The sequence below is a fragment of the Alligator mississippiensis genome, chromosome 10 (assembly GCF_030867095.1).
Source record: "Alligator mississippiensis isolate rAllMis1 chromosome 10, rAllMis1, whole genome shotgun sequence".
Classification (NCBI taxonomy): domain Eukaryota; kingdom Metazoa; phylum Chordata; order Crocodylia; family Alligatoridae; genus Alligator; species Alligator mississippiensis.
This window is the reverse complement of record NC_081833.1, coordinates 53815680-53841690: the sequence shown is the minus strand read 5'-3', so window position 1 is coordinate 53841690 and position 26011 is coordinate 53815680. Positions and strand designations below refer to the sequence as shown.

At 40.7% G+C, this 26011-nt stretch overlaps 1 protein-coding gene across 2 annotated transcripts; it reads right to left on the bottom strand.

Moving 5' to 3' along the window:
* Nucleotides 1–176: 176 nt before the first annotated feature.
* On the bottom strand, nucleotides 177–25335 carry N4BP1 (NEDD4 binding protein 1). Of its 2 annotated transcripts, XM_059713803.1 has the most exons (8): nucleotides 24965–25325; nucleotides 14944–16724; nucleotides 8003–8133; nucleotides 6928–7024; nucleotides 5575–5682; nucleotides 2288–2395; nucleotides 1874–1929; nucleotides 735–816 (listed from the first exon to the last, which is right to left on the bottom strand). In XM_059713803.1, exons 1-7 carry the CDS (start codon nucleotides 25208–25210, stop codon nucleotides 1908–1910), a joined length of 2493 nt encoding a protein of 830 aa, XP_059569786.1. In that variant the 5' UTR covers nucleotides 25211–25325; the 3' UTR covers nucleotides 735–816; nucleotides 1874–1907. The 2 variants fall into 2 exon arrangements, with proteins under 2 accessions (XP_006277408.1, XP_059569786.1); XM_006277346.4 differs by lacking the exon at nucleotides 1874–1929 and having other exon boundaries at nucleotides 177–816; nucleotides 24965–25335.
* Between the last annotated feature and the right edge of the window lie 676 nt (nucleotides 25336–26011).

The following is a 26011-nucleotide window of genomic DNA, read 5'->3' as shown; positions in this document are numbered from 1 at the left end:
TAAGCTTTCACCCATGTGCCTGCCCCCACTGAAAGTGCAAAGTCTGATAAGTATATCTCATGATATTATGTTTCTCTAAAAGGAATAATTTTTCAGTTTAAAAAGGTTTAATTCAGGTATTTGACAGACATGATTTTCCCTTTTCAGAAGGCATAGTTAAAAACCAAATATTAAAATACAGGAAGTGAACTGTTTTAATAAGAAATTCCAATGAGGCAGAAGTCAAGATGAGTTTCTTTTCACAGAAAATGTTAACACAAATCTGTAATAGCAGCACAATTTAATTTACCAAAAAGTTGGTGTCTGAAAGCCACAAGAATATACACAAAAAAATAGTTCTTATCTTTGTTTATACAAATAAAATTAAAGTTTTGAATATACACAGTGTAACTTGGTGCAACATGTTGTTCATATTGGCATCCAAAGTTTAAATTCAATTAGTTGTAAATACAAAGAACCCAATATTACATTCAGTCAAGCACCATGGCAGACAATGCATTAAGGTCTCTCATGAATGGATGGTTTGCAAGTATTTGATCAATCTTCTGTCTTTGCTCAGAATCGGGAAATATTTTTACCAGTGCGTCTCTCAGCTGTTTTGTTTCGGTAACAGATCTTTGTGGTGGAACTGTTAGACAAGTCTGTGTATCTGGAATATCTGGTTGCAGTGGAAGCCAGGGAGATGAAGGACCAGGATGTGCTCTGTTCATAGATTGTCTACTACTATTGGCCAACTTGGGTACTGGCATGAAGACCGATGTCTCAGAAGAATGCAACCCAGCACTTGATAATGCTGTTTGTGTTGGTGGAAAATTTCTATGGAACAAAAATGAAATCTCAAACTAAGGAAGAGATGTGGAGATTCTTCTAAGAACAACAAAAAATGAAAAGCAAAAAGGTGTTCCAAAATCTTTACGTTACTTGTAAGGTTGTTACGGACTAAAAATGCAATACAAAAATAATAAAGGATCAAATTTCATCCAAAAGACTTCAAATCTGAAACCCAAGAGCCCAAAAGCCTTGAATTTATATTAGATGCGTTTGGCTCTGATGTTTTATGTAGGTGACAAGTAGACTACACAGCAAAAACAGTTACTATTTTCATTTTTTTTTTTTTAAATGCAAGGCTCTAACTTCAGTATTACTGATTAGCCATTAAGCCAACTAGTTGTGTCAGACATATTAACTATTTTCATTAATATAGATAAAAATCAGACAGGTTTGAGTGTCTAAGTTAAATACTAAGATTGGTGGTTTCTTTTTTAATTCTAAAACAAACCCTAAAAAATAAGGCCTGTATATCTACAGCAACTGTTCCTATACAAAACTGCCACTGACCTATCTGTTCAAGAAGCTATGCTCCTTTCAGTGATTTAGAGACTGAGCTAGGAAAAGCTTCCAACTTAAAAAAACCTTGGAAGGTAAACCAAACAATAGCAGCTATTTTTAAATCTTGTTCATAGGTTTTTGGGTTTTTGTTTTCTCTTTTGAAATTTAAAATGAAAGAAGTAAAACAAGAGGCATCTTCTTAAACACCATCACAACCCTCTCATTTAGTTCAAGAAATCGTGGCAAGATATTTTAATTGGCATAATATAACAACAATGTAAAGGTGAAAACAAAAAAAGAAAAAGCTGTGCCCATGCAACATGCAGTGTGTGCGCATCTCTATACTTTGTGCGCAGTGACGTCCACAGTACCCACGTGGAGAGAATCAGTGTGGTCAATTAAGGTATTTAGATGAACTCTTGGTTTTATAAATCAGTACTTCTGCGAAATATCAAAACACCATAAAGTTCATCGCATTTATGTGAACACCCCCACAACCAAACCTCAGAGGAAGTTACTGAGTTACTTGTCTGACTTATTTTACCGATGAGTAAGATCTTGGTTAGCTGCACATAATGTCACCACCGATTTCTGAACAGACTAAAGTAAAAACAAAAACAAAACCTGTTTTTCCCCCCCACAAGACTCTTTAGAACCAGTGTTCTTGACATTTTGAATAATGTATACACTTACTTTTTGATTTAAGTAAATACTTTAAATAAAGCAGGGGAAAGGATTTCTTAGAGTGATATAATTCATTGGACCAACTTTGTATATTCTTGGTTCAATAAAAGACATCACCCTAAGAAATCCTTGCCTTTTGCATAATTTATGGATCATCATGGCTACAACATCACTCTTGTACTGTAATAAACAGTGGAACAGTATTTTCTCTGAAGTCACAGCTCGTAAAGCAAAACAGAAAGAGAATGAGAGTGGGCATGCGCAAGCACTATACCTAACACTGCCTTGATTCTGAAGGAAGTCATCTAATCTGGGTCCATTTCTTCCCAAAGGATCATCAGGAACCATGAATATGTCCCCAACAAAAGTGTACTGGAGCAATCTGCAACATTAAGCAGTTATGAAAAAAAACTATCAATACAATTAAGTCTTTTTCCTGTCACCAGTATGTAGAATGAACTATACTTAATTTTTTAGCAGTACTCAAAACTGTGTTGTTGAGAACATCTGTTGTAGCTATAAGCAGTACTCACTGTCAAACTGTTAATGGCTAACTATAGAGACAGGACATTTCCACTGTACTCGGGGATACTGAATTCCTTGAACTATGAGGTTTGGGCCACTGTAAAACAAGGTTCTGAAAACAGAGGAAGTGCAATGGGGCTGGTGAGAAAGGATAAGAAAAGTGTAAGGAAATGTTTGTTCAGAAAATTTCCTCCACAGAAGAGTTGGTCCAAGACCTGTATATTGCAATTGGCTACATAACCAGTTGTGATCAGAGCAGCACCACAAGGACACACAAAGTACTGACAAACCCCATGATTTGAATCTATGGTAAATTTGCACATCAAAGAGAGGCAGTAGCTTCTGCTGCATGAATACATTTGTCTACCCATTCACACAAGCCTGGAAAACACAGTCATGGAAGAAACAACTACTGCAGCAGCAACAGAAGCATCTCCATTATTTATATGCTGTAATTATTTCAGTCTTTTGTTCTTTGAAGATGATATAGGGGTGGTTCAAACTGTATTGGAAGCCAGCTGTGGTCTTTCCATTAACTTCTGTGGGCTTGAGATCAGACCCTAAGCAAAAGGAAAGGAACTGCTTTTTTACTTTAAGTTAAAAGCAAGCCATCCGATTTTAAATACTGAAATTTTAAAATTTTGTTTCTGAAGTTAGGTAAACATTGTTTCTTCATATAAAATGTGGAAGTATACTGCACCCATAATAGTGCATTTTCCCTCTTGTATACGTATTAGTAATTGGAACAATTCAGCCAGTTAAATAGAAAAAACACCCGACAACCACATTACATATTCAAAGAGCATACTACTGTAAAGCCTGAGAAAACACTGTGCATTAAAATGTTGGACTTAATACGTGATCATCTAGCTTTCTCTATTTTTCTTTATGAAAACGGAGTCAGGTAACTGAAACTACTAAAATGGTTATTTACAATAAGTTTTTGTCACTATAAGATTAGACAGCTACAGTGGATTCTAAGGACTATGTCTCAAATATCCATAAACCAAGGTTACTGTGGCAGTGGCTGCTTGCTTGGGAAGTAAGGTCCCACCTACACGTTACACTTAAGGTGTGATTAACCAGTTAATCACGCTTTAAGTTGTGACCCAGACACACATGTTAATGGCATGATAAAAGCAAGCAATAAGCCACAAAGTTAGTCCATATTTTTTGTAGAATAACTTTGTGTTTTTTTCTTATCACACCATTGGCCAGGTGCTTCCCTACAAGCCCTACAGCTGATGGGGCTCATAGCAGGGCCTGGGTTCCATACACTGTCCCCACTGTGAGCCTCATCAGCTGCAGAGCTCGCAGCAGCGGGAGCTGGTGAAAGGGGAGACCAGCATCACAAATCCCAGGCTCCCCTTGCACTGGCAATATGGCACAAGTGGATCTGATACTCGAACCCACAATCATGCCTCCTGCCACGCACGTGTGACATGGCAGGAGGCATGATTGTATGGATTGAACATCAGATCTTATTATGCCTTTACCTGAATATCTAGAAGGGCCCTAAGTTTCTTACAGCAAGCATAAGATCAGGGCTCTGGGACCCTTGCTGCTTGTCTCTGTATGGAATTCAAAACTTGTTGCTTTCTAAAGCCTCAAAGTAGCAAAGGATCTAGTTATCTACCAGACAGACTACTTCACTCTGTGCCATGAAGCCGAGATTAATAGAAATATTTGAGTCATATACTTATTAAGGCTTCAGTAAGAGTGGTCTACTGGTGGGATGGTCTATGCAGCTTTATAATTTGCACCCTTATCATTTCCAACCAAGTCAGCATAATATTCAGGGCTCTTTGTACAATAGGTGAGGGGGTTACACTATATGGCACTGCCACACTGATGATTTGGGGAATCTCCACAGCTTATTAATTCTGGTTCATCTGACGGAATTGCTGTATCATTAAATTGTTCTGTCCTATTCAAGCAGGAGCTCCTTGACGCAATGGACGGCACAAGGCAAGCTCATCTCCAAAGATGGTTTTTGGCATGGTATTTTGCTTGAATGGAAATTCCAAAGACTAGAAGCTATAAGATTCAGGACACCTCTAACATAGGAACTGCAACTCATACACATATACTTAAGCTAGCTTTAAATTACTTTGTTTGGCTACTGAGAGCAAAGTGGCAATAGGAGCATGAAGGTCTGTGCAGACTACAAGATCTACTGAATAAACTGGGTAACTAACTCTTTGGAGCCCAACATGGTCTAATCATCCATGCTGCCACAAATATACTGCCCTCAGCATGCCCCTCACTAGTTTAAAGCAGGCTCAGATGTGTCTATGACATTCAGTCATATCCAGAGGGAGCAGAAAACAAACAAACAAACAGAAAACCCTTGAGGGACTACAAGGAAGCTTGGCAAGGGAGAAGAGCAAAGAAGTACAATTTCATCAGAGACAGATCCAATTTAAGAGTCCTGAAAAAGAGAAACAGGCTGCATGGTATAGACAGATGCTGTAATTTGGGAAACGGAGGGAGTGGAAGGGGGTTGGGAAATAGTCATGTGTAGGTGGGAGAGGATTTCTTCACTCTTAACCATTTCTACCCTAAACCTAAGAGAATATTCAAAAGCAGTAAGGGAAAAAAGTCAAGAAAATACAATCATTAATTAAAATTTGTGAAGCGACGTATTTGTCATGCTAGGTAAAGCAATAATTATTAAAAGTGATAATAGTTTTGGTACCATTACAAAGCTGCTATAGATTTCCTTCAGCTGTCATGTGCCCCTGAGTTTATGGTTGACCTTTTCAGAGTACCAAAAGATCTCATCTCTGATAGCCATTGTGCTTAATCTACTTGGAGGCCCAGAGTTACAGCACTGGGTTCAGAGTCTAAGGCAACTGGGCTACAAGGCCCTATTTCCAGGAAGGGCTACCTAATAGTCTACACCCAGGAAGTATGTCAGAAGGGTCAAAAGTTCTCTTTAAAAAAAAAAAAATGCTTCAACATTATGCTAGTGGCACTTGGCATGTATGGATGGATAGGCATCTTTGCTATATGTGTGCAAATCCAAGTAATTACCTTCTTTGAATAATCTCTCTCCAGGAAAGTGATTCCGTCACAAATTCTCTGAAGTTATCATTAGTAACAATAATCCCTCCAGTTTTATCAGCAAGATGCAGCAAAAATCTACAACATTTGTTTCAAAGACAGTTAAAATCTTTTGCCTCAGTTGAAGACATTTACATCACCTAGAAAACCAGCACTACAGCCTTAAGAAGAACTCCATTAGCAAGGATACTCAGAGAAGCCAGCTGACTACCCCCGACTAAAAGTGATACTCAAATACCATATGCATTTTGCAACTGCACTGCTTATTCAAGCAGTACCCAAGAACCACCATGGAAACAATTCAATCTCCAGTCTACAGAACTCTAATATCTTCTGCCCTAGCATTCTTAAATAGAGAGATTCGGGGTTTAAAGAAAAAACTAAAAATGTAATGCATTCTCACGTTCACACGTTTACTTCTAGTTGGACATATGGCTGTATCAACTAATAATCAATCAAAAAAGTAAGGCACATTAAGTGCAAGAACATCTCTTTTCTCCCAAGAATGGGAATGCTTACTAGTTTAAAGGGAGAGGGATGCAAATAGCAGCCAGCTGGTAAATAACAACTTCAGAGTGGCAGCTGCTTTACCTTTGCCAAATTTAGCAATAGCTGCCCTCCTAAAAGCACTTTTTCTAGCATGCTTTTTTCACTGGGAAATTTAAGACTGGGAGAATTCAGCAATAATATATACTATTCTTTTAAATATAGTATACTCCCTGCTTGCAACGGGGAAAACACTTGAAAGTTATTCTCAAGTGTTACAACTGGAGATTTGTACTTGAAATAACTATGCTGTTTTTATTAATATAAAAATGAACAGAGCTATCAGCAAAGCTCTAGACATATGCATCAAAGCTCTATGACTCAATGAGTTAAGTTAGTAAGGTAACAGTATGTGATTTAAGCAAATATTATTTTTACGGTTTAGAGAGATCCTTCTGAAAACTGACTATGTCCATGTTATAAAAAAGTTACGAACATAAAACAAACCAACCATGTCTACACAAGGATGAACAATGACTTAAATTATACTATATTAGAAGGTTACCAAAAAAGGTATACAACAAAAACCTTTCATTTTCCTGACAGTCTGAAAGCAGACTACATAAGGAAATGACAGAGACAGCTGTACAAATGAGAATCTCTGATATCAGATGCACATTTTTAGCATCCAATTTCTACAAATATGGAGCACATCCAATATCTATTAAGTGGGTGCCTGGCTCTCTCTAGGCAAGTTAAAATTTACCTCATAATAAGATTCATGATATTTGACCTAGCAATATTCACTGTTAGACTTTTAACCTGTATCTTCCATACCTGTCATCGTGAGCAGCAATTCTTGCTCCCAATACCACCCTTGCAGGAGTTAAAGACAATATTCCAATATCCTGAAGCTCAGTTAAGAAATGCTGCTCTGTTAAAAAATTAAATGAACATTTAGTTTTAAAAGACAAGATTCTCTTAATTTTACTGTTTCCATTTCCTCAACCGTAAAGTGAGAATATTGCTTATCTTCTAGGGCAGAAGTGGGTAACCTTTGGATCTAGCTTGTGGATGTGAGGCTTCAGCTGACAGGAGGGCTTCAGCGATGGGTACAGAGATGTGCACTGGCATCCTAGTGCCCACCCTCCTCTTACCCATTTTGAACTGCAAGATTGGTTAACAGGACAACTGAGCTCAGCCCAACAGAAAAAAATTAAGTTTAAAACTATGGAAAGGAAACAATTAAAAAAGGTTTGAGAGGTTGGAAAATAGTAGAAGAGAAAAAGCAATTGTTTAGAAGACCTAAAATATTTAAGGCCTTGCCTTAAATGGGAGTTAACAGGGTAAAATCCTAGGGAAGACATGGCATATTTTAGTTTTCCCACGAGTTTACAGATCATGCTGGAAACACAAGGTATCCCAGTAGTCTAACTGACTTGCTACATCACATGGGGGAAAAAAAAAAAACAAAAAACAAAAAACGAACTAGAAAGTGCCTTGCACTTACAAGGATTTTCTCCCCCTTGACTAACTCATTCAAGTTAAAAATATTTTTCTTATGGAAGATGCATCTTAAATATCAGGTCTTTAAACAGTGGATCTTTAAACAGTGTTCAAACCTAGAGGAGTTTCTTAAAATGAAAGGACACCCAAACTTTTCTGTAAGGTGAGTAGTCATGATGAATTATTCCAATCCAAAATGATACTTAGCTGCCTTTTCCTGTAATGTCCAATTAGACTTTGTCAAGCAATTTGATTGAATTCAGAGAAATGTAAAAATAGTTATTTCAAAGCTATTTATTTACCAATATAACTTTCATTACCAAGGTCCCAGATATTTAGAGCTGAACTTGGAAGTGGTTCATTAAACTGAAGTCAAAAGGCAAGAAAATAGGAGACTTTGCCTCACCTGTAACAGAAGGATCACGTCTTGTTCTCCACTGTGGAACAAACACAGTAATGCTTCGGTGACCACGTTTCCAAAAGTAATCAACAGCAATAGCAATTCCTCGACAGGAGAAGAATTTATTTAGACCATGACTATTAAAAAATAAAAAAAAGAAGTTGAAATGGGTTCAAGTACAGTAGGGCAAATAAGGACACAGAAGTGATTTACAGTACCAAGGTATAAGATACAGCAACTTCATTTCACATATTACACCAAAAGGAGTAGATGCTTATTGCTCTAGTTGCACAGGATGCATTCCATAACCAGTATTTTAGTAGAAAGTAGATATATTGCTACCTTCCCCTCTCCCCAGCAAGGCAGGTGAACAGTGCCTACCTAGCCTGCATGAAGTTCTGTAGGCAGAACTACCTGTTACTTGGAAATAGGGACTTTTTCTCCTTCTAAAGAGTCCACCATAAAAACTTCTCAAGTTGAAACACAACTTATTAAATGCAGGTTAAAATGAGCAATTAAAGATTCAACTATAATGAATTTTGAAGTTTTGTGCTGTAAGGAAACAGTCCCTTCTCGCCAATTGGTACAAAAATCAGTTGTCTTGGTAGGGTGCATTGCAGGGTACTGAAAGTGAGGGTACCAAGTTTGGGACATGGTCCCCAATCGCTTCTCTCACCATAGTCTTGGGGCCAATACTTTCTGGGAAGTAGCTGGATAGCGTAATGCCTCTGAATCTAGGCCATCTTCTCAAAACATAGAATAAAAATGTTAACTTCTTAATTTTGTGATTTAGCCAAATGGCATTAATAAAAATGAAAACAAATCAAGACAGTCAGGAACTAATTCATTTGTAGCCTGTGTTAGACATACCAAAGACTGAAGTTTTGCTGTGCTGTAGTAAACACTGTACCCAGATGCCAAAAACCAAATGTCACAAGACAGGGCAAAAGAGACTTTGGGGAAGAAAGTGGGGGAGGGGGAAAGTCTGACACTTTTCTACCTAAAATAAAATCTTAAAAAGTTGATTAAGGAGGACTATAGCTGGTGTTAATTAAAAAATAATTCATTATTTCAAATGCATTTCTATATATTAAAAACCAGATTTACAGAAAAAAGACAAACATTTAGCTAGTATAGAAAAAGAATGTGTTTGCGCAGCACATTTCCTGATAAAAAATGAGAAAAAAGTTGCAAGATGTAAGGTTTTTCTGATGGTAACTTTTATGCGACCAATCGTATGGTTGAGAGAGATGTTAAACAGGTTTTCAGGCACAATGTGCCCTTCTGCAGAAGAGGGAGAGAAGCAGATACAAACTAAGCTAAATACCAGATGAAATAATACCTTGTGATTAAGTCCATATTTACATATGGAATTAATCATATTTACTCAATCCTGTAATAATGGGAGTGAGCACTGCACAAATATTTAATTCAGTGCAAACTTAAAGGCTTGCTTTTCAGAAATAGTAAAGAAGGTATGTTTGAGATATTCTGGAATTCGCATTTTAGAAGTATAACTGATTGGCCTACAGTATGATTAGTGTGTTAAATATTACATCTTCTCTCTAAAGTAGACATGTCCAAAAAGCAGAGACCCTCACTCTCCTAGGAGGGTTAAAGATGGCACAAGGCAAGTCAAGAGCCTAAGCAAGGACTGGGTGTTTTCTCAGCACACTGTAAATGAGGGTAGGAGCCAGAGGAACACGAGGGGTGAAGAAATGGAGTGGGGATCAGGATGGGGATGGGAAAGGGTTGTTGGAAATACAAGCAAAAAGAAGGGAGCAGAGGTGGGTGTGCCTCTAAAAACCACATTTCCAATATATAAAATCTCTCATAAGATGAAATTGCAGTAAAAATGAGGGCACACCCTTGGAAAAAGGTTACATGCTGGCTTAGTAACATATTTAAAGTATCTTGGTCAGAAAGTTATTTTCAATTACAATTTTCTCTTTTTTGTAAACAAGAGTTTGCAGCTGACTGAACAGGAGACGGCAAGTATCACTGAACAAGCATGCGGAGAACATACCAAGGTTATGGTGCTATATGGAAGTAAAATTTTACCTAATTTCTCAGATTGTATAAATGAGGAAATATTTTACCAATCTGTTTTGAGTGTTTTTTCAAAGTTTTTAAACCCAGCACAGTGTACACAGCTTTTTTTCCCCCCTGAAGTGTTCAATATATTTATGCCTGCTGCAATGCAATGTATTTGGACAGAATTGAGCTCAATTGTGTAAAAGTCCATTCTCTTCCGTCTACAACTTCTATATTAATAAAAAAAAGTTAGTAGTAAAGAGGATGTGGTGCATTTGTTAGTTTCTACATAACCCCAGCAATTTGCATTTCTTTTCCCTTTATACAAGTTTGGGAAATCAGTTGAAAAAGCTCAGAATAAATTATGACTCATAATTGTGACATGCATTTTTACATCACTATTTTTAAACAACACAATCCGAAATAAGTTCATTTTAAAAACTATTTACTGTAACAAAGCAGCACTGTATTTTTAGTCAAGTACTGTCACAGTTATGGATCATTTAAGGTTTGCCCCATAAAAAACAACCAGGATCACAACAGTCAAATGACAGGAGTACTTCAATCCTGAAATGCAAAGCTTAGCACCTAAATTCATGCTTCAGAAGTACAGGACTAAAGTTTTCAACCCTCAGAAAGTTAGAACAATGGTCAACAAATTTTCATTTTTACTTAATAATAGTCACCCCTGAGAGACGGTTATACAAAATATCTGAAGGATTCTTAGACTATTTTTATAAAAGAGAAGGTCATAAATCAAATGAGCATGGCATTTTATTGACAATTCATGAGCCACTTGGGAATACTCAATAAACAAAGAAAAACTGATTTCCTGGGATATTTATTTATTTGAGGCCATTCAAGCTGGTTTTGGGCTCAGCCTCCATTGCTTCAAGCAATTTCATGAGAGTATTATTAAATCTTTGCTTTCAAACAGCCACCAGAAGAAAAGGTTGTTCTGCCCAAAGAAGCACACAGGCACTTCCAGCATCATTATCTGCAAAAAGTAAGTTAAAGGCTCCCAGTGAAATAGATACAGGCTACAAGTGCCTATATAAAGCTGAATTATACTGAGGAAGCAGCTTTTTTAGAAATAACTCTGAAAGCAGAGTGTCTTTTGATCTGGTAATGTAACAGCAGATGAAATATGAAAATGGCAGTCAAAATTGCAATCACTTCCATGTCGGTTGAGACATCAGCCAATACACAGGGCGGGGGGGAGGGGAGGTGAGAATCAATCAAGTAGATGGAGGAAAAGATTAAAACTTTAGCTTAGAGGTGTGGCTCTCAACCTCTTTTGGACTTGAGGCATCCTTCCTTAACTTTTGTGAACTGAGTGGCACCCTCATTGATGACTTATAGTGCTAATTTCTCTGCAGAGGAATTGGGCAGTAGGGGTGAGGGATTTGCCAAGGCAGGGTGTCAAGCCTGAACTTGCACTTATCTGTTCATCTCCTGTCACTGCAAAGAAACTTTGCAAGCACTGCAGAAAGGTTCTGGTGGCACCTGGACAGAGTGGACTGGCTGTGCATGCTGCATACAGCACAGGGTGTACGCTCCATGTGGCACCATGCTGGCCTAGGCCAGGACATTGGATATGGCATAGCCTGGTCCAGACTAGTCCCAGAGCCACTGTGCATGCCCGAACCGAGCACCTAAGCTTTGTACAGGCAGCATGGCACCGGGTCCAGCTCATACGTCACATGCAGTATGTGGGGCCAGGACTACCACATGGGGCTGGTCCAGACACCCACAGGCTGGACCTGGCTTGAGGACCATGTTTGACATCCCTGGCTTATCCTACAGATGCATTACTTGTTGATATTGTAATACTACTTGTTTGAATGAGACATTCGTGAAACTGTCTAAATTGCCACATAAAGGCAATTAGACTCGATTTCATTTCAGACAATACTTCCTGCTTTTGAATTCAGGCAGCATTTAAAAAATGCCTGGTCTGGTTTTAGAGGACTTGAGGCAGGACTTACTCCTGCCAAAGCCACTGGGTGTAAGTTATTCCCAAAAGCCTACTCTGAAGTTTAACAATATTAAGAGGTTTCTTTACTGTCACTGCAAAGAAACTTTACAAGCACTGCAGAAAATAAAATTCTTGGTAGCAGCCCTGATATGTTATTCCCACTGTTCTTAGTATCAGCAAGCAGAGCAGCAGGAAGATCAACTAATCTACTCCTGGGAGACTGTATTACACAGATAAAGATTGGGGTTTTTTTTAAAGTTGTCAGTTTGCTATTGCTCTTGCAGGATCACATTTTCATATTCCAAGGTTGTAAACAACTCCAAAACAAATAACCCCTCTACCTCTAACACATTTTCCTTTCAGCTGTTGAGTTTGCAAGTAAAACAGATATTCCCTTGGCTTGATCACCCACAGCTATCAATTCAGAGTTTTGATGATTAGAAGTAAAGCTGCAGAAAACGAAGTGAAGTGGTTACTTTTTGCCTTTTAAGTATAGAATATTTCTTGGAAGCCTGGGTCAATTGTTTTTGCTACAAAAAGCCACAGACGTTAGAACTTTGTTGGGGCCTTATGAGTTCCAATGGGAAACAAAGGGAAGAGACATTTTAACTTGAGCAGTAAACTAAACTAAAGTCAATAAAACACGTTTTTTAGCCTGTCCATTTAACTAACAGAATTTGGCTCTTACTTTCATACATGTTCTAATATCAGCCCATGCAATATGAAGTCATGTAATTAAAGCAGGTGTCAAAAGCCCAAATTCAGCTTTATCCATAAGAATGCGTAAAAACAGAAAAACCTAATGTTAACTAGAATAAAGGAAAAACTTTTTTGTACATTTTGTGCACTTCAAGTTTTGCTACTTTCACTTATCTTTGTGTCTTCTTTTGAAGAACAACCAGAAAGGGGAGACGTATTGTAGGTCTGCATTTGCCTAGACTAACAGGGCTCCAGGCAAACTGATTATACCCCCATTTTTATTTTATTTCTTTTTTTAATATATGATAGTATGACCTAGGAAGCATAAATATTGGCCTGGCAACTTAAGAGCAGGTGTAAGAAACTGAACATTTTATTCTACAGTTGCGGGTGATCTTTAACTACAAAGGTACTTTATAAAAATATTTTCATAGTTCAGGCATTAAAATAAAATAGTAGATAATGCAGTCTCCATAGAACATGTTCATTAGCTGCCTGCCATAACTTCTTTGTAATTTCAAGCATGCAGTTTTATTAAGGTATAAAACCAGGCTATGATACATGATGATTGCAGGGTTCCGTTTCTGAATTTTGGGGATATGAGACATTGCCCGAGCTTAGCCAGACTTCATTTTTTAAAGCTACTTGATAAAGATGTTGTTGTAGGACTTAAATTCCATTTTAACTTTGCACCTTATCTTCATAAAGAATTTTACATTTCCCAACACCCTAAAAAAGTTTTTGTTTTATACACTATGAAAAGTCATATTTTTTTTCTTAAAAGGAGATATATTCTTATGAAAATATGAAGTGAACTATTTCTCTGGTCATTTACAGTTGCTTTTATTAATGTTTCTATAAATGTATCTAAAATTGGAGAAATTCAAAGCCAATCTGCTGAATACATGCAAGACTCAAGACCCACTTTTCTGTAGGGTATAAAATCCAAATTAAAAATAATCACAGAACAGCATTTAAAACTTATCAAAAATAACTAGATAAAGAGTTTTTGACTTACAAAAGTAAGTAACTAGAATACCTATTTTAATCAAATTCCTAAAAAAAAGTGTCACCACCACATACAAGAGAGAATTATTTAGCAGATGAAGTAACTTATAAAACATATGCGTATCTTCTGTAAACTGCTACAATCATAAGAAAAGCTACTATTTTATCCTGTATGGATCCTTACGCTACCCAAATCAGCACAATATTTAGGGTCCTGAAGAGAACTTTTATAGCACAAACCACCTTGTGAACTGTAAGTGGAACAGCATATTTTAAAGAAGTCAAAACCAAAACATAAGGCAGACCATGGAAAATAGATAGTAAATAGCCACCTAACTTCCAAGTGACAGACCTCTTTATCCCTTGATCAAAATAATCCACCTACAAGAAGACTTGCTAGAAAGCTGTGGGAATAGTAGATAATAAGGGTGCACTGATAATGAGGAAGGCGGTGACCGTCTTATTCCCAAGCTGGTAGCCCCCTTTGCCATGGCTCTTACCTGCAGCCCTGCTCCCTGTGCTGCCATCTCGGATGGATGGCGTGGACCCTCATGTGGACAGCGGCGCTGGGAACGTTTGGAGCCCTAGAACATGCTGCTGACTCAGTGCCAGTGGGCTCCGCGCAGCCGAGCTCCCATGGCAACAGGGAGAAGCCACTTTTGCAAAGGAGCCTGGTGCCTGGCAAAGCGGAACGTCCCTTGCAGGGGACCTTGCCCTGCCCACAAGCAGCCCAACATCGCCGCGACAGCCCTGGCGCTCAGGCCCCTGCTGCATATGCAGTGTTGCTATGGCAGCAGCAGGAGGAGGAGCTGGTAACAGTTCCTTTGTTGCGGAGCACAGTGCCCCGTGACCCAGCACGCTCTCCGCTGCCTCGCTGGGACCTGTAGTCTGCCGTGGGCTTGGGCCACCGGCACGGCATGGGGACCAGATTACATTTGTCAAGGTGCCCCAGGCATGCAGCAATAGCTATCAGCTACAATGACCAAAAAAAGCCAATAGCCGATAATGTCGTTTCTCCTTTTAATCGGTAATGATCCGATAGCCAACTGATATATCAGTGCACCCCTACTCCTGGTTACCTGACGGCTAGTTAACAAAAGCTTATAAATACAATTGAAAATAAGAAAAAGAATGATGCAAGTTAGCGTTCTCCTCTTCCCCATTTCTCTTTAAAAAAAAAATTACCAAGTTTTTATAAAGGGAAAAAGTGCAAACTAGCTATACTTACGAAATTGCAACGTTGCTTCCATCTATAATGATGTGTTTTAAATATGGTCTTCCAGGTTCATTTTTCAGCTCCAGTCTATATGGCTTTTTTAGAGACTCCAAAAATCTTTGAACCCCAGTAACTGAGGGATCAGTGTGACGACTACATGCTCCCACTGCCTTCCAGTCTGGAATTGGATGATGTACTTGGGGTGGACAACCAGAAGTTGGGTGAGGAAGTTCAAGCAGCCTTGGGTTTTGAGAAGGGTGTTGGTTAATGAGTGTGAACTGAGAAGTGCTGTAAGGTGCTGGCTGATTTTCAAGAACAGGTTGATTATTCTGTGCAGACCCTACAGATTTTTGCTGACAACCTGCAAATTCAGTCTGCATTGGTGTCTGCTGCTGGCTTGAGCTCCCTCTTGCTATGAAGTCACCATCTTTTAGCACCCCATCTTTCATCAACTCTACAGTGTTAGACGCTACAGTGTTCAAAGGTAGTAAACCATCAGTTTCTATATCACTTGTCCTTGAGCCATGACGCTGATCAGAATTAAACCCCTTCTGTTTACAACATTCTGTTGAAGTTTTACTGGAAGGAACTGCAGTTTTGTTTTTACAGTCTGACATGCACCATTTGGCTTCTGCATTGACCTGTACATGTGGCAAGTCCGCTACTTTCTGCTGTACATTTTTTGGCTCCTTCAAAATATGACTGGGTTTAAGACGATTTTTACTGCTGGAAATTGCTCCCTCTTTCGCAGTGTGTAAACGATTTGTACTAGCTCCTAGGCGCACACTTGTGCATCTTGATATTTGAGGTGACTTTTCCATTTCCTTCTGAAACTTTTCATTTTCCTTTTCAATTTCTTGGAGGAGTATTAATGGTTCCGTTAATTGTCCCAGTTCATCAATAACTCGCTCTACAATTTTTTGGGAATAGCCCATGGTTTTGAAAAAGTTTACAAGAATCTTATATTCCATTTCCTCATCACCTTCTTTGCAGCTTGGATCATCTGATTCAGTGCAGCTATCAGAAATCAGATCAATAACTACATCCTCATCAGGAGGATCACTGCATGGTATAGGCTTGCCCTCCTGATTACTTTCTAATGAAAACTGTTTCTTAGGAAGCCTTTCCTCAGCATCTGAAGACCTCCTCTTACATGACTGTCTCTCTTTGGAAACAGATGTCTCCAACGCAGTCACACCATTTATAGGAACAAAACACCTTCCTTGTGCATCAGAAAGCACTGTGTCCATTTGCTTCGTCAGCTCTGTTACCGGTGTTCCAGCATTATTTCTTGCTTCCTCCTGAACTGTTTTTCCATCTCTACTTTTTACAGTTATTTTAGGGGCTTTGTTCTGTAAAACCTCTTCTGTGGTTTCAGAATCTGTAAGGTCTATCATATTGCCCTCTTCACAATGTTTGCTTTGTGTAAGACTCAAAAGATCTCTTTTTAATGAGCTAGGCAAGATTAACAAGTCAATCGTATACTTATCTGCATGTGCTTCCACAAATTGTTTAAATTGCTTTTTTATCTCCGATTCTCTGTCATTTAATAAGCTTTCGTTGGTTTCAAAAAGCTTCACAAATTGCTGAACGTGACTTCTAGCCATAACAACAGCTTCTGCACTACCCTTAACACTAAGTAATCCTATTTCCAGCACTGTTATATCAGCACAGGTATCCTGAATAAGATAGTTAAGAAACAGGCTATGTGCACCAACAAAAATACAATGCATGTCCTTTGGATAATGTTCCTTTTCTTCTAGTTCAGGTTCACAGAGTCCCTTAATATACTCCTATGATGAGAGAGAAAGAGAAAGGAAGATAATATAATGAACTTGCTACAAATCAAGTGTATATACAATGTGAATATATTTGTTCTTGTTTGAAACTATGATAAATGTGTTCAACAACAGAAAAACTCAGTTTACAGTGAAAAACATATGAAGATGTAAACTTTAACAATATTCTAGATACCATAATCAAGATACATTTCAAATAGCCATTAATGATTTCACAGGAAAATAGCCTAAAAGTATAAAGAGAGTTTCAAAGAATTTTGTTTACATTTGAAGGCAATAGCCTAGTTTTAAAGTCAAAGGTAGTTTTGCTCCAACAGCAAAAGTTGTAATTTATTTTGCATTTCATAAAAGTGGAATACCATACTGGATGGCAAAGCAAGCTTTTACAGTTACACAGATGTAAGGTACGGATATGAAGGTTTCTAGACCTGCCTCAGGACAGTTTCATAATTTCTGTAGGGTCAAAATCCCCAAGTCTTTAGGGTCAGACCCTGAAATCTACACCATGCTAAAAATGTATATATGAATCTAAAAATGTAATTAAGTCATTTTCTCTTGGGATACAGAAAACATCCATTTGGATCAGGTTTGAAAGAGAACCTGATCTCCTGGACTAGAAACACCTTTGTTTTTATTATGCTTTGCTGCGGTACAGCTATTTCTTATGTTTTCAGTATTGTTAAAGTTGGCAGTGTTTACTAGCCTTAAAGAGGCATTACCATAAATACAAGTAGGAAAAATGTTACTAGTCTTATATTCTGGTTAGAGAAGCCATGCCCTGCTAATGAATTCACGGTGTCATAAGGTAATGTTGTATAAACTAGTTTGCATAAAGAAGTTGTCAAATTCATGAAGGCAATTTCCCTATAGTGCTTGGCAAGAATTTCTTAGGATACCTTTTACTGGAGCAACTGCTTAATTGGGATAGTTAGACAAACCTTCAAATGCAGGCTATTTTTAATAAGGTTAGCTCTGTATGTCTTGAATTCGAGAACTTGCCTATCCCAACTATGCAGTTGGTCCAATACTGTGAAAGATAACACTCTAAGAAAACCTTGTATAATCCCTGGACCATCATGGCTATAACATCATTCTAATACTACATATAATTCTTAATACCAAATTAGGTACTTCTGGGAAACATAGTGTTGCACTGGTCTAATATAACTGTGCCCCAACCAATGTTTTCTCCGAGTAGTAGTAGTCCGTTAGCGTGCCACCTTGGTCTGTGAGCACGCTGCCTTGGTCCATGTGGGACGCTTATCAAAGGGGGCTGGAGGCCGGGGGCTGGAGCTGAGAGGCTGGAAGCTGGGGGCCAGAGGCTGGACTCGGGCCAAGAGGCTGAGGGCCAGAGGCTGGAGCTGGGGGCTCCGCCAGCTCCAGGGAAGTGCTCCGCTCTCCTGCATCAAGGCCGGGGAGTGGAGCACTTCCCTGGAGCCCACACCAGCCCCCCGCCCCAGCTTCCATCCCTGCCTTGCCGCACATCGAGGAGGAGCTGCTGCCTTCCCCAAGTGAGGCTCCGCTGGCTCCAGAACACTGCAGGACACGCCCCCCGAGGCCATACAGGGGAGCAGAGCAGTGTCCCAGAGCCAGCAGAGCCTCACTTGGGGAAGGCAGTGGAGTACTTCCCCAGAGCCGGCGGAGCCCGCACCAGCCCCCCGCCCCAGCCTCTCTTGGTGCGCGGCCTTGAAAAAGGCTGTGCACAGCCACACTTTTAGCTGTGCTCAGCCATGCATGCGTGTACCTTAGAGGGAACCTTGGCCCCAATAGTGCCCACTGAAAACAAATTCTGCAGAAATATGATTCTGAAGACATGGGCATTAGCAGGAAATTAAACTGATCAACAAAACTCCAGAACCAACCTTTTCCCTCCATGTCAAAACAGGGTAAACACGGAAAATATATTTATTTCTCTAAATGCATTTCTGTTGTTACATTTCTAGACATTACCTGCACCAACATCAAAACTTCCAGGTTAGATCACTTGGCTGTTCCCAAAAGTATTGGATTAGCATTCTGCAGCTTTACCAGTACTGATAATTTTACAAAATATTTTGTAATTTCGATCTGAAATGTTCTAAATGAAGTAAATATTCAACTAAATGTGCTCTTTTTGCTGCTCTGCTTGGATTATATATATGTTTCTTTTTTAAACTGAACTAAAATTAAATGTTATGAATAGACAATGCAACAAGACCTGATACCATATTTGATTTACATCAATGTAGCTTTAAGGATTGGCTATTGCAAGAGTATGAACCAGTACAGTAACAATATCTGAAATCACTCTTTTCTGGGGCATGAAAATAAGGTTCTACAAGAACAGCAAGAACATGGGAAACAAATATTCAGAATGTGGGAACTTTCTTTTATCAACCACCACAAAAGATTTCTGATACAAGTTTATTGCTTGTGAATGAGAAACCTGAAGTTCTCCATTACAGGACTTGCAGACTAAGTCAATGGCAATGGTTAGTGAATATTCTACAAGCCATGACCAGCACAGGCTTCCATCCCTATTATATCAGGCATTCAAATGCTTGGACTCCCTACTGTGACAGCCAACAGTGCTGTCAAATATTAAATGCCATGCAGGTCATCAGCAATAAACTTTGTTACCCCTCTGGACTGGATCTAAATTAGTGACTTAAAAATGAAAGGTTCTAGTGTCCATTTCCTGTCTTTTAGGTCTTCCAAAAGACAAATAGCAGTTTCCAGATAAGTTATTTTAAGGATATTGTAGAGGATGTTGATAGGCAAAAATGTTAGCTCTCCTCTTTACACAAGGTTTGTGAATTATTAGTAATACTTTAATTTGTTGTCTGTGTTTTCTTTCACTGAGCTACTTTATTGAACACTTGGGGCAATTATTCAAGTTGTCATAGATTATTTACCTTGTGGGAATTGGTAATATTTTGTTCCTTTACTTATCATAACCTGAACCTATAAACATATTGCCTATAGTGAGAGTGCTCATGGACTTACTTTGTAAACAGCTAATGGAAAAGTAATTAACAGTTATGAGCTATTAAAAAACCCACACACACAAACAAACAAACAAACCAACCAACCAACCAACCAGTATGCACTTCACTTTCAGCAAAAAGCAACAAGTTTATCTTTTTTTATAATCTACAGTGACTGGCTTTCACTGAATTTTTGCCTTTGGATAACATACATATATTAGTTACCCTAGAATAAAATGTACTTTAAGCAGTTAAGGCAAGTCCTAAAAGCTAAAGTCCATCACTAATCTAGATAAAGAGTCTGCATAAAATTTTTATATTTGCACTTCAGGTACAGGTGTCCAGCTTATAAATTTCGTGTTCAGTGGGTAAATTCATCATTTGTTTGAAAGAGTCCTTCCTCTGTTATTTTTTGGTAATGAATCAGCTTCTCAGAATTGAGCAAGATGCTTTCTGGATTCCATGGCAGCTCAGCTTTCTTTCATTAGGGACATTGCTATTATTGCACCTAAAAAAATCCAGCAACAAGTTGATCAGTTATATAGTTCCTAATGTGCACATTCCAGATACCCACTCCAATAAGAGCTGGTCATAGGGAGCAAGTTCTCTAGTTTTGGTTTTATTTAGTTCTCTAGTTTATTTTTTTAAACAAACAAAGAAACAGCAGCATTTTCCTAATGAGATAATATCAACTAAATTTATTTTCTTCCTTCTATTGCACAGTAAGTGGAAATTTCTACCATGCCTCTGTATTTACAACATCATACCCCCTAGGTCTCTTGCAGCAAAGATGCTATGCTATTAACAAAGAAACTCTACTGGTCACATTAGCTGGTCTGTAATAGTGCTAAGTGCTTTAACCATCATATCCTCTAACCCTGCTCATCAAAATTAAAATACTGACAAACTGATGTCTCAGTCTGGAGTGGATCCAGAAGGGATGCGGTGCCTGGTCTCACTACCCCTTGACTATGCCACGTTAGTTTTTGGTGCAAGGCCTGGCTGGAGATCCCACCCAAGAACTGAGTGTAAGGGGAAGGAGGGAAGGAAAGAGGGGGCTGAGTGCTGCTATAGCCATTCATCTACTTCGCCTTGCTGCTGAATTTAGTAGGGAGAGAAACATGAACAGCAACAGTGTTCACCCCCTGGGCTCTGGAACTGCATGACAGCAGGGGCTCTCCTCAGACAATGTCCTGATCAGCTGATCAGCTCACTGCACATGCAGAGCTCAAGCAAGGACCCAGAGCTCACTGCACATGTATGGCATAGCCAAGCTGTGAGGGAGTGGGGAGGAAGAGAGCACCCCTTGCCTTGTTCCTGGATCTGCTTCTGCAGGGGTAGCCAACCTTCAACACATACCACAAGTGGCACAGACAGTTTCCATGTGTGGCACATGATAGATCCACGAGGAAGCAGGGAAACACAATAGCAAACAGGGTGGATAAAAATCAACTATTAAAAAAATTGGATTTTTTATTTAAATATCAGATTTTTTGATGCAATCTTTATTTTTTAAGATACTTAAAAAAATAAAAACTTGTAAAAGTTACTTTAATTTAAGATATGTTAAAGCTCAAAGATATCATCATGGAATAGGGATTATGTCTTCTAATTATATACTATTTGAGACAATATATTCATGCAATCTGTTTTAGAAGTTTTATAAATAGGTCACAACAGGCCATGGACTAGATTAGGGGCTCCTCTATAGATTAGTAAAGATTGAAGAAAACCATTCTACCCAATGGTACTCCGTGCTCAGTCTAGAAGAGCCTATTAAGCATCTCTGTGATGCTTAGTTTCAATTCTCAAACTATGGTTTTTGTCAGAGATCATAGGTAGACTAGGTTCTTCGGGTAGATGTGATATCTTTTATTAGACCAACTAAATAGTTGAAAAAATTGTTCTCTGCAAGTTTTCGGGCATGCCGGTCTTCAGGCATAAAAAGAGTTTGTCCTCTCCAGAGATAACATCCTTGTTAACAGCATTATATGGAGATGAGAGACAACAGACCTGATCAGGCCTCTTATCTCTGCAAGTTTGTGTACACAGAGCTAAGCCCTTACCTTTCTTTACAAGTGCAAAGTTTCAAGAAGGTAAATGAATAAAGGATATCAAAATCAAACAACAAGAATAATTTTTTTGTAGAAAACAATGGTTAAATCAAGGCTTCCTGACCAGTGATTTAAATCACCATTTAACTCAAATCCATCCTGATAGCAAATAGGGCAGGAAGCCAAAAGCAGAGCAGGTAATTGCTCAGGGAACAGAGCAGCAGATCAGGCAAGAGAAAGGGATAGGAGTGGCCCTGGGGGAAGGAATGGGGCTAATCTGTGGGAGGCCTTCTTAAAAGGTTGGGCCCCACCTACAACTGTTTCAGCCAAGCTAAAAACTAAGAGCACATGCACACATGCATGTGATGCCAGGTCAGGCACTTTTAAAGGCACCCAGTGCTGCAATACATCCCATACATTTGTATAAGTGGTGAAATGTTCATCAGTGCTGAGAAAATGGTGGCGGTGCACTTTTGAACTAAAACACATCAAAGGTGTTTTAGTTTCAAAGCATACCACCTAGCACTGACACGCATGTCACCATTTATACAAATGAATGCAACGCAGCACCAGGTGCGTCAGCTTGCATGATCCACAGACTTGATAAATCAAGTCTGCTCCAGTGTGCCGGAAATTCAGCATGTTGGAGCAGACAAACGTATGTGTATAAATGCCCCAAGACAGAAGTCATCAACTGCTGAAACTTCCTTAGCCTGACAAAGGGTTTTTGAACCCGAAACCTTGCTTAAAAATTGTTCTCCAACTATTTAAATTGGTCTAATAAAAAAATATCAGATTCACCCAAAGAACCTTGTCTGCCAAGACAGAAAACACTCTTTGGTGGTCTTGGGAAAGAGGTCAGTGCATGGCAAAAGCTCCTTTATCACCTACATTATTTCTCTAACCCAGGATGATGGCACATTAGGCTTTCCTATTGCATGTCTTGTACTGTTCTTCCTCATATAACTAATTAGAACAGCAGTTTCAGCCCTGCACCTTTTACAAGTTTCATGAATTCTTTGAAAAAATAAAGTGACTTTCAAGAAAGGTATCTTGAGCAGCTCATTTACACTGTTCTGAAAAATGTACGGTCTACACTGTTATTTCTGAATTTTTCTAGTTATTTGCTACTTTCATCAGACCTTGACATTAGGAAAAGACATTCTTAATAGACTGCATTTTAAGCTGTCTGGGGAAGAATGGGATTTTGTATTTCTTTATACAACTTTATCAGATGGGGACTCTGGGCACACCTATACTACCGTAAAACTTAAGTTTGGGAGATTCAACTTTTTTCAATCCAAATCATCCACAGCATTTTACTGAGAAGTTCTTATACATCTCCACACATAAAGACTTTACAGAGCAAAATGCAAAGCTAAAACTAATTAAAGTCAGGCCCAGAAATACCCATTAAGGAAATTTTTGTTGTGAAATGGTTTCAAAACAGAGTAAAAGGCTCATTTAACATGCTCCCAAAATTCAAATGGCCCAACATTGCCATGATCATATTATAAACAGGGGGTGACCAACCTATTGAAAATTTGCTACAAGTAGCATGGCTAGGTGTGTGGCATGCTGCAGACCAGGGTAGGGACAGGCAGCACAACACCGAATGCACATGCAGATGAAAGCAGAGCAGCAGATTGGGCAGAGAAAAGGGATCAGAATGCCAATTGGCTAAAACATGGCATGTCTGCCAAAAAAAATAAAAATAAAGATTGGCTCCTGCTGTCATAAACAACTGAATAATGCCAACTGCAACACTGTACTGCACCTCAAAAAAAAAAAAGTTAGCTATAGATGAAATTTTAGTAACTAAGCCATTCCTAAGCACAGCAAATTAGCACCCTAATCAGTAGATTAGGGTGCTATAAAACAAGGGTTCTCAACCCCTGGCCCGTGGGACAGATCTAGACCATGGAGCGGTGTGATCCAGCCTATTGGGCTCCTCCAAGGTCTGGAAATCTGGCAGGAAAGGGTGGCAATTAATGCTGTCACTGCTCCTTTACTGACAAATTTCCAAGCACCATGAGCCAGATGACACGGCCCTGCACAGGGGATCCCACCTACATGCACAAGGGTAGGTGATGGGGCCCCCCCCAGGCACGCATGGGACCAAGGCAGTGGGGCCTGACCCTGCATGTGCTAGGCAGGGTGGTGGGCAGCACAACACATGTGTGGGACTCATGGTGGGCAGCAGGTCCCTATCCTGTGCATGTGGGGAGGCTCGGCCCAACCTGGAGCATGCAGGGCTTTGGGTGGACAGCAAGGCCTGATCCTGTGCTCATGGGCAGTAGCTAGGCCTGTATGAGGCCAGAGATCTTGCAGCAGGACTGGGGTAACAGGGGGGCCCAATCCAGCACATGGGCCAGGACCAATTCCATGCAGGGCTGCAACCACCATAGGGCTTGTGGATTGGGCCCATGGAACGGATCCAGCTCGTGGACCCAGCCCGCACGAGCCATCCAGCTCAAGAAGCAAAACAGTTGGGCACTACTACTATAAAGCATCGGGATGTAGAAACAAGACTAGTTAGCTCTTGCGTGGCTTAGCTCCCTGTACCCCAACTCTTTCAGGTAGCCAGACACTGCTTTCTACTCCACGAACCAAACAGGTCAAATAGCTTCGGCTCTGCCTGCTCACACTTCGGGACTAATGTCCCAACTGACACCACGGGTAGGAAAAACCATGTTAACATAGTTGCAGGCAAATGCAAAAACAGGAGCGCAGGACACAGAAAGGCCATGAAAACAATGGTCAGAACTGCTGCGACACGGCACATTATCGAAGCTCCTTTTAAGCAGCGCTGCCGGGGAAAAAACAATCCAGTCACTTTAACAATTTTTCTTTTTTTAAACCATCGCGTTTTCTTTTTTGTTTTTTTTTTAAACTATTCACCCAGCTACTGAAAACAAACCAAGCGGTTACAGTCAGATTGCAACCAGGCTTCACGTGGGCCTCAGGCTACAACCTAGCCAGGACGTGCGGGGCCAGACGCTCATTTCCCACCCAGGGGACGGAGGTGCTGGCAACCTGCAGGTCAGGTCAGGCGGACGGGGCCAAGCCAGATAGCAAGCAAGTTCACCTGGTCTCTTCCTCCTCCTCCTCCCTCCACACACCCGCATCTGGCCGGGACTCAGCGCCCAGCTCTCCCGCCTGAGGGAAGCACTTCACCCCGGGAGCACCGGCGCCCCCAGCCCCGGGCGGTTACCTTGGCGCTGAGCACGGCGCGGCGGCCCCCGGCCAGCTGCAGCCAGATGCGGTCGCTGCGAGGGCAGGGCCCAGACGGGCCCGCGGGGCTCCAGCCGTCCGGCGCCCCCAGCACCGCGAGCCGCGCCCCGAAGAGGCTGGCGATGCGGCCCCGGCTCCGCTCCAGGAAGCCGCTCTTCTCCGCCGGCGCCGTGAACTCGTCCAGCACCGGCCCGGAGCCGCTGCCGCCCGCCTCGGGAGCCGCCATCAGAGCCGCCCGCGGCCGCCGCCGCCGCCTCCCATCGCTACGGGCCGGGCCCACAACAACGCGGGGGAAAACCCCGCCGGCCTCATCACTGTGCGACGCCGCGTCATCCACGCGCGACGCGCCCTCACGCAGGAGTCAGCGCCGTCTGCGCAGCCGCCGCCGTATTTAGTCTGGGGCCTCCGGCGCCCTGTGCTCAGTTGCCATGTTTGCTGTGGGCGGACGGATCCCGTTGCGCTATGCGACATATTTGATGAGGGCAAAGATTTCTTCCCCGCCCTCCCCCTCTCAGTGCGCCTGCCCGCCCTGGTAAAGTGGGGGAGCGCTGACAACTCTCGGGATTTGGGGCCTTGTTCAAGTCTACGCTTTGAGACTGTGAAAAACGTAGCTCTTCACCTGCCGGACACAGCGGTTGTGGGGCGGCCACGTGTGTGCCAGGGACCTGTCGCTGCACCGGGGCGGGGGCACTACCACAAGAGTGGCCATCATAGAGGACGTTCTGGTTTTCTGCTGCTCTGTCCTCTTGATACGAAACCCAACGCCTTTACGTCCTCTATTTTTCTCTTGAATAGAGGACACTGAGTTGCCCGGTTTTATATCAATAAAGGGCAGAAGATAACTGGACTGTCCTCCATGAAGGCCCCCCTAGCTGCCACCCCTCAGGCACCACGGGGAACAGCTGGAGCCACCTGTGCCCAGCTGCCCGTTTCAGTCCACCGTGGCGTTAGATGGAGAAAGGTGCAGGTTTAGGGTTACCATAAGTCTGGGTTTTCCTGGACATGCCCTCTTTTTGGGCCCTCCCAT

Bases quoted from the DNA above. Each gene is read 5' to 3' on its own strand.
- N4BP1 (XM_006277346.4), bottom strand. From the start codon at position 25,210: ATGGCGGCTCCCGAGGCGGGCGGCAGCGGCTCCGGGCCGGTGCTGGAC. The intron at 7,025-8,002 runs GTGAGGCAAAGT...ATTTTTTAACAG, and splicing joins ACGTGATCCTTCTGTTACAG to AGCAGCATTTCTTAACTGAG. The intron at 2,396-5,574 runs GTAATTACTTGG...TTAATGTTGCAG, and splicing joins AGAGAGATTATTCAAAGAAG to ATTGCTCCAGTACACTTTTG.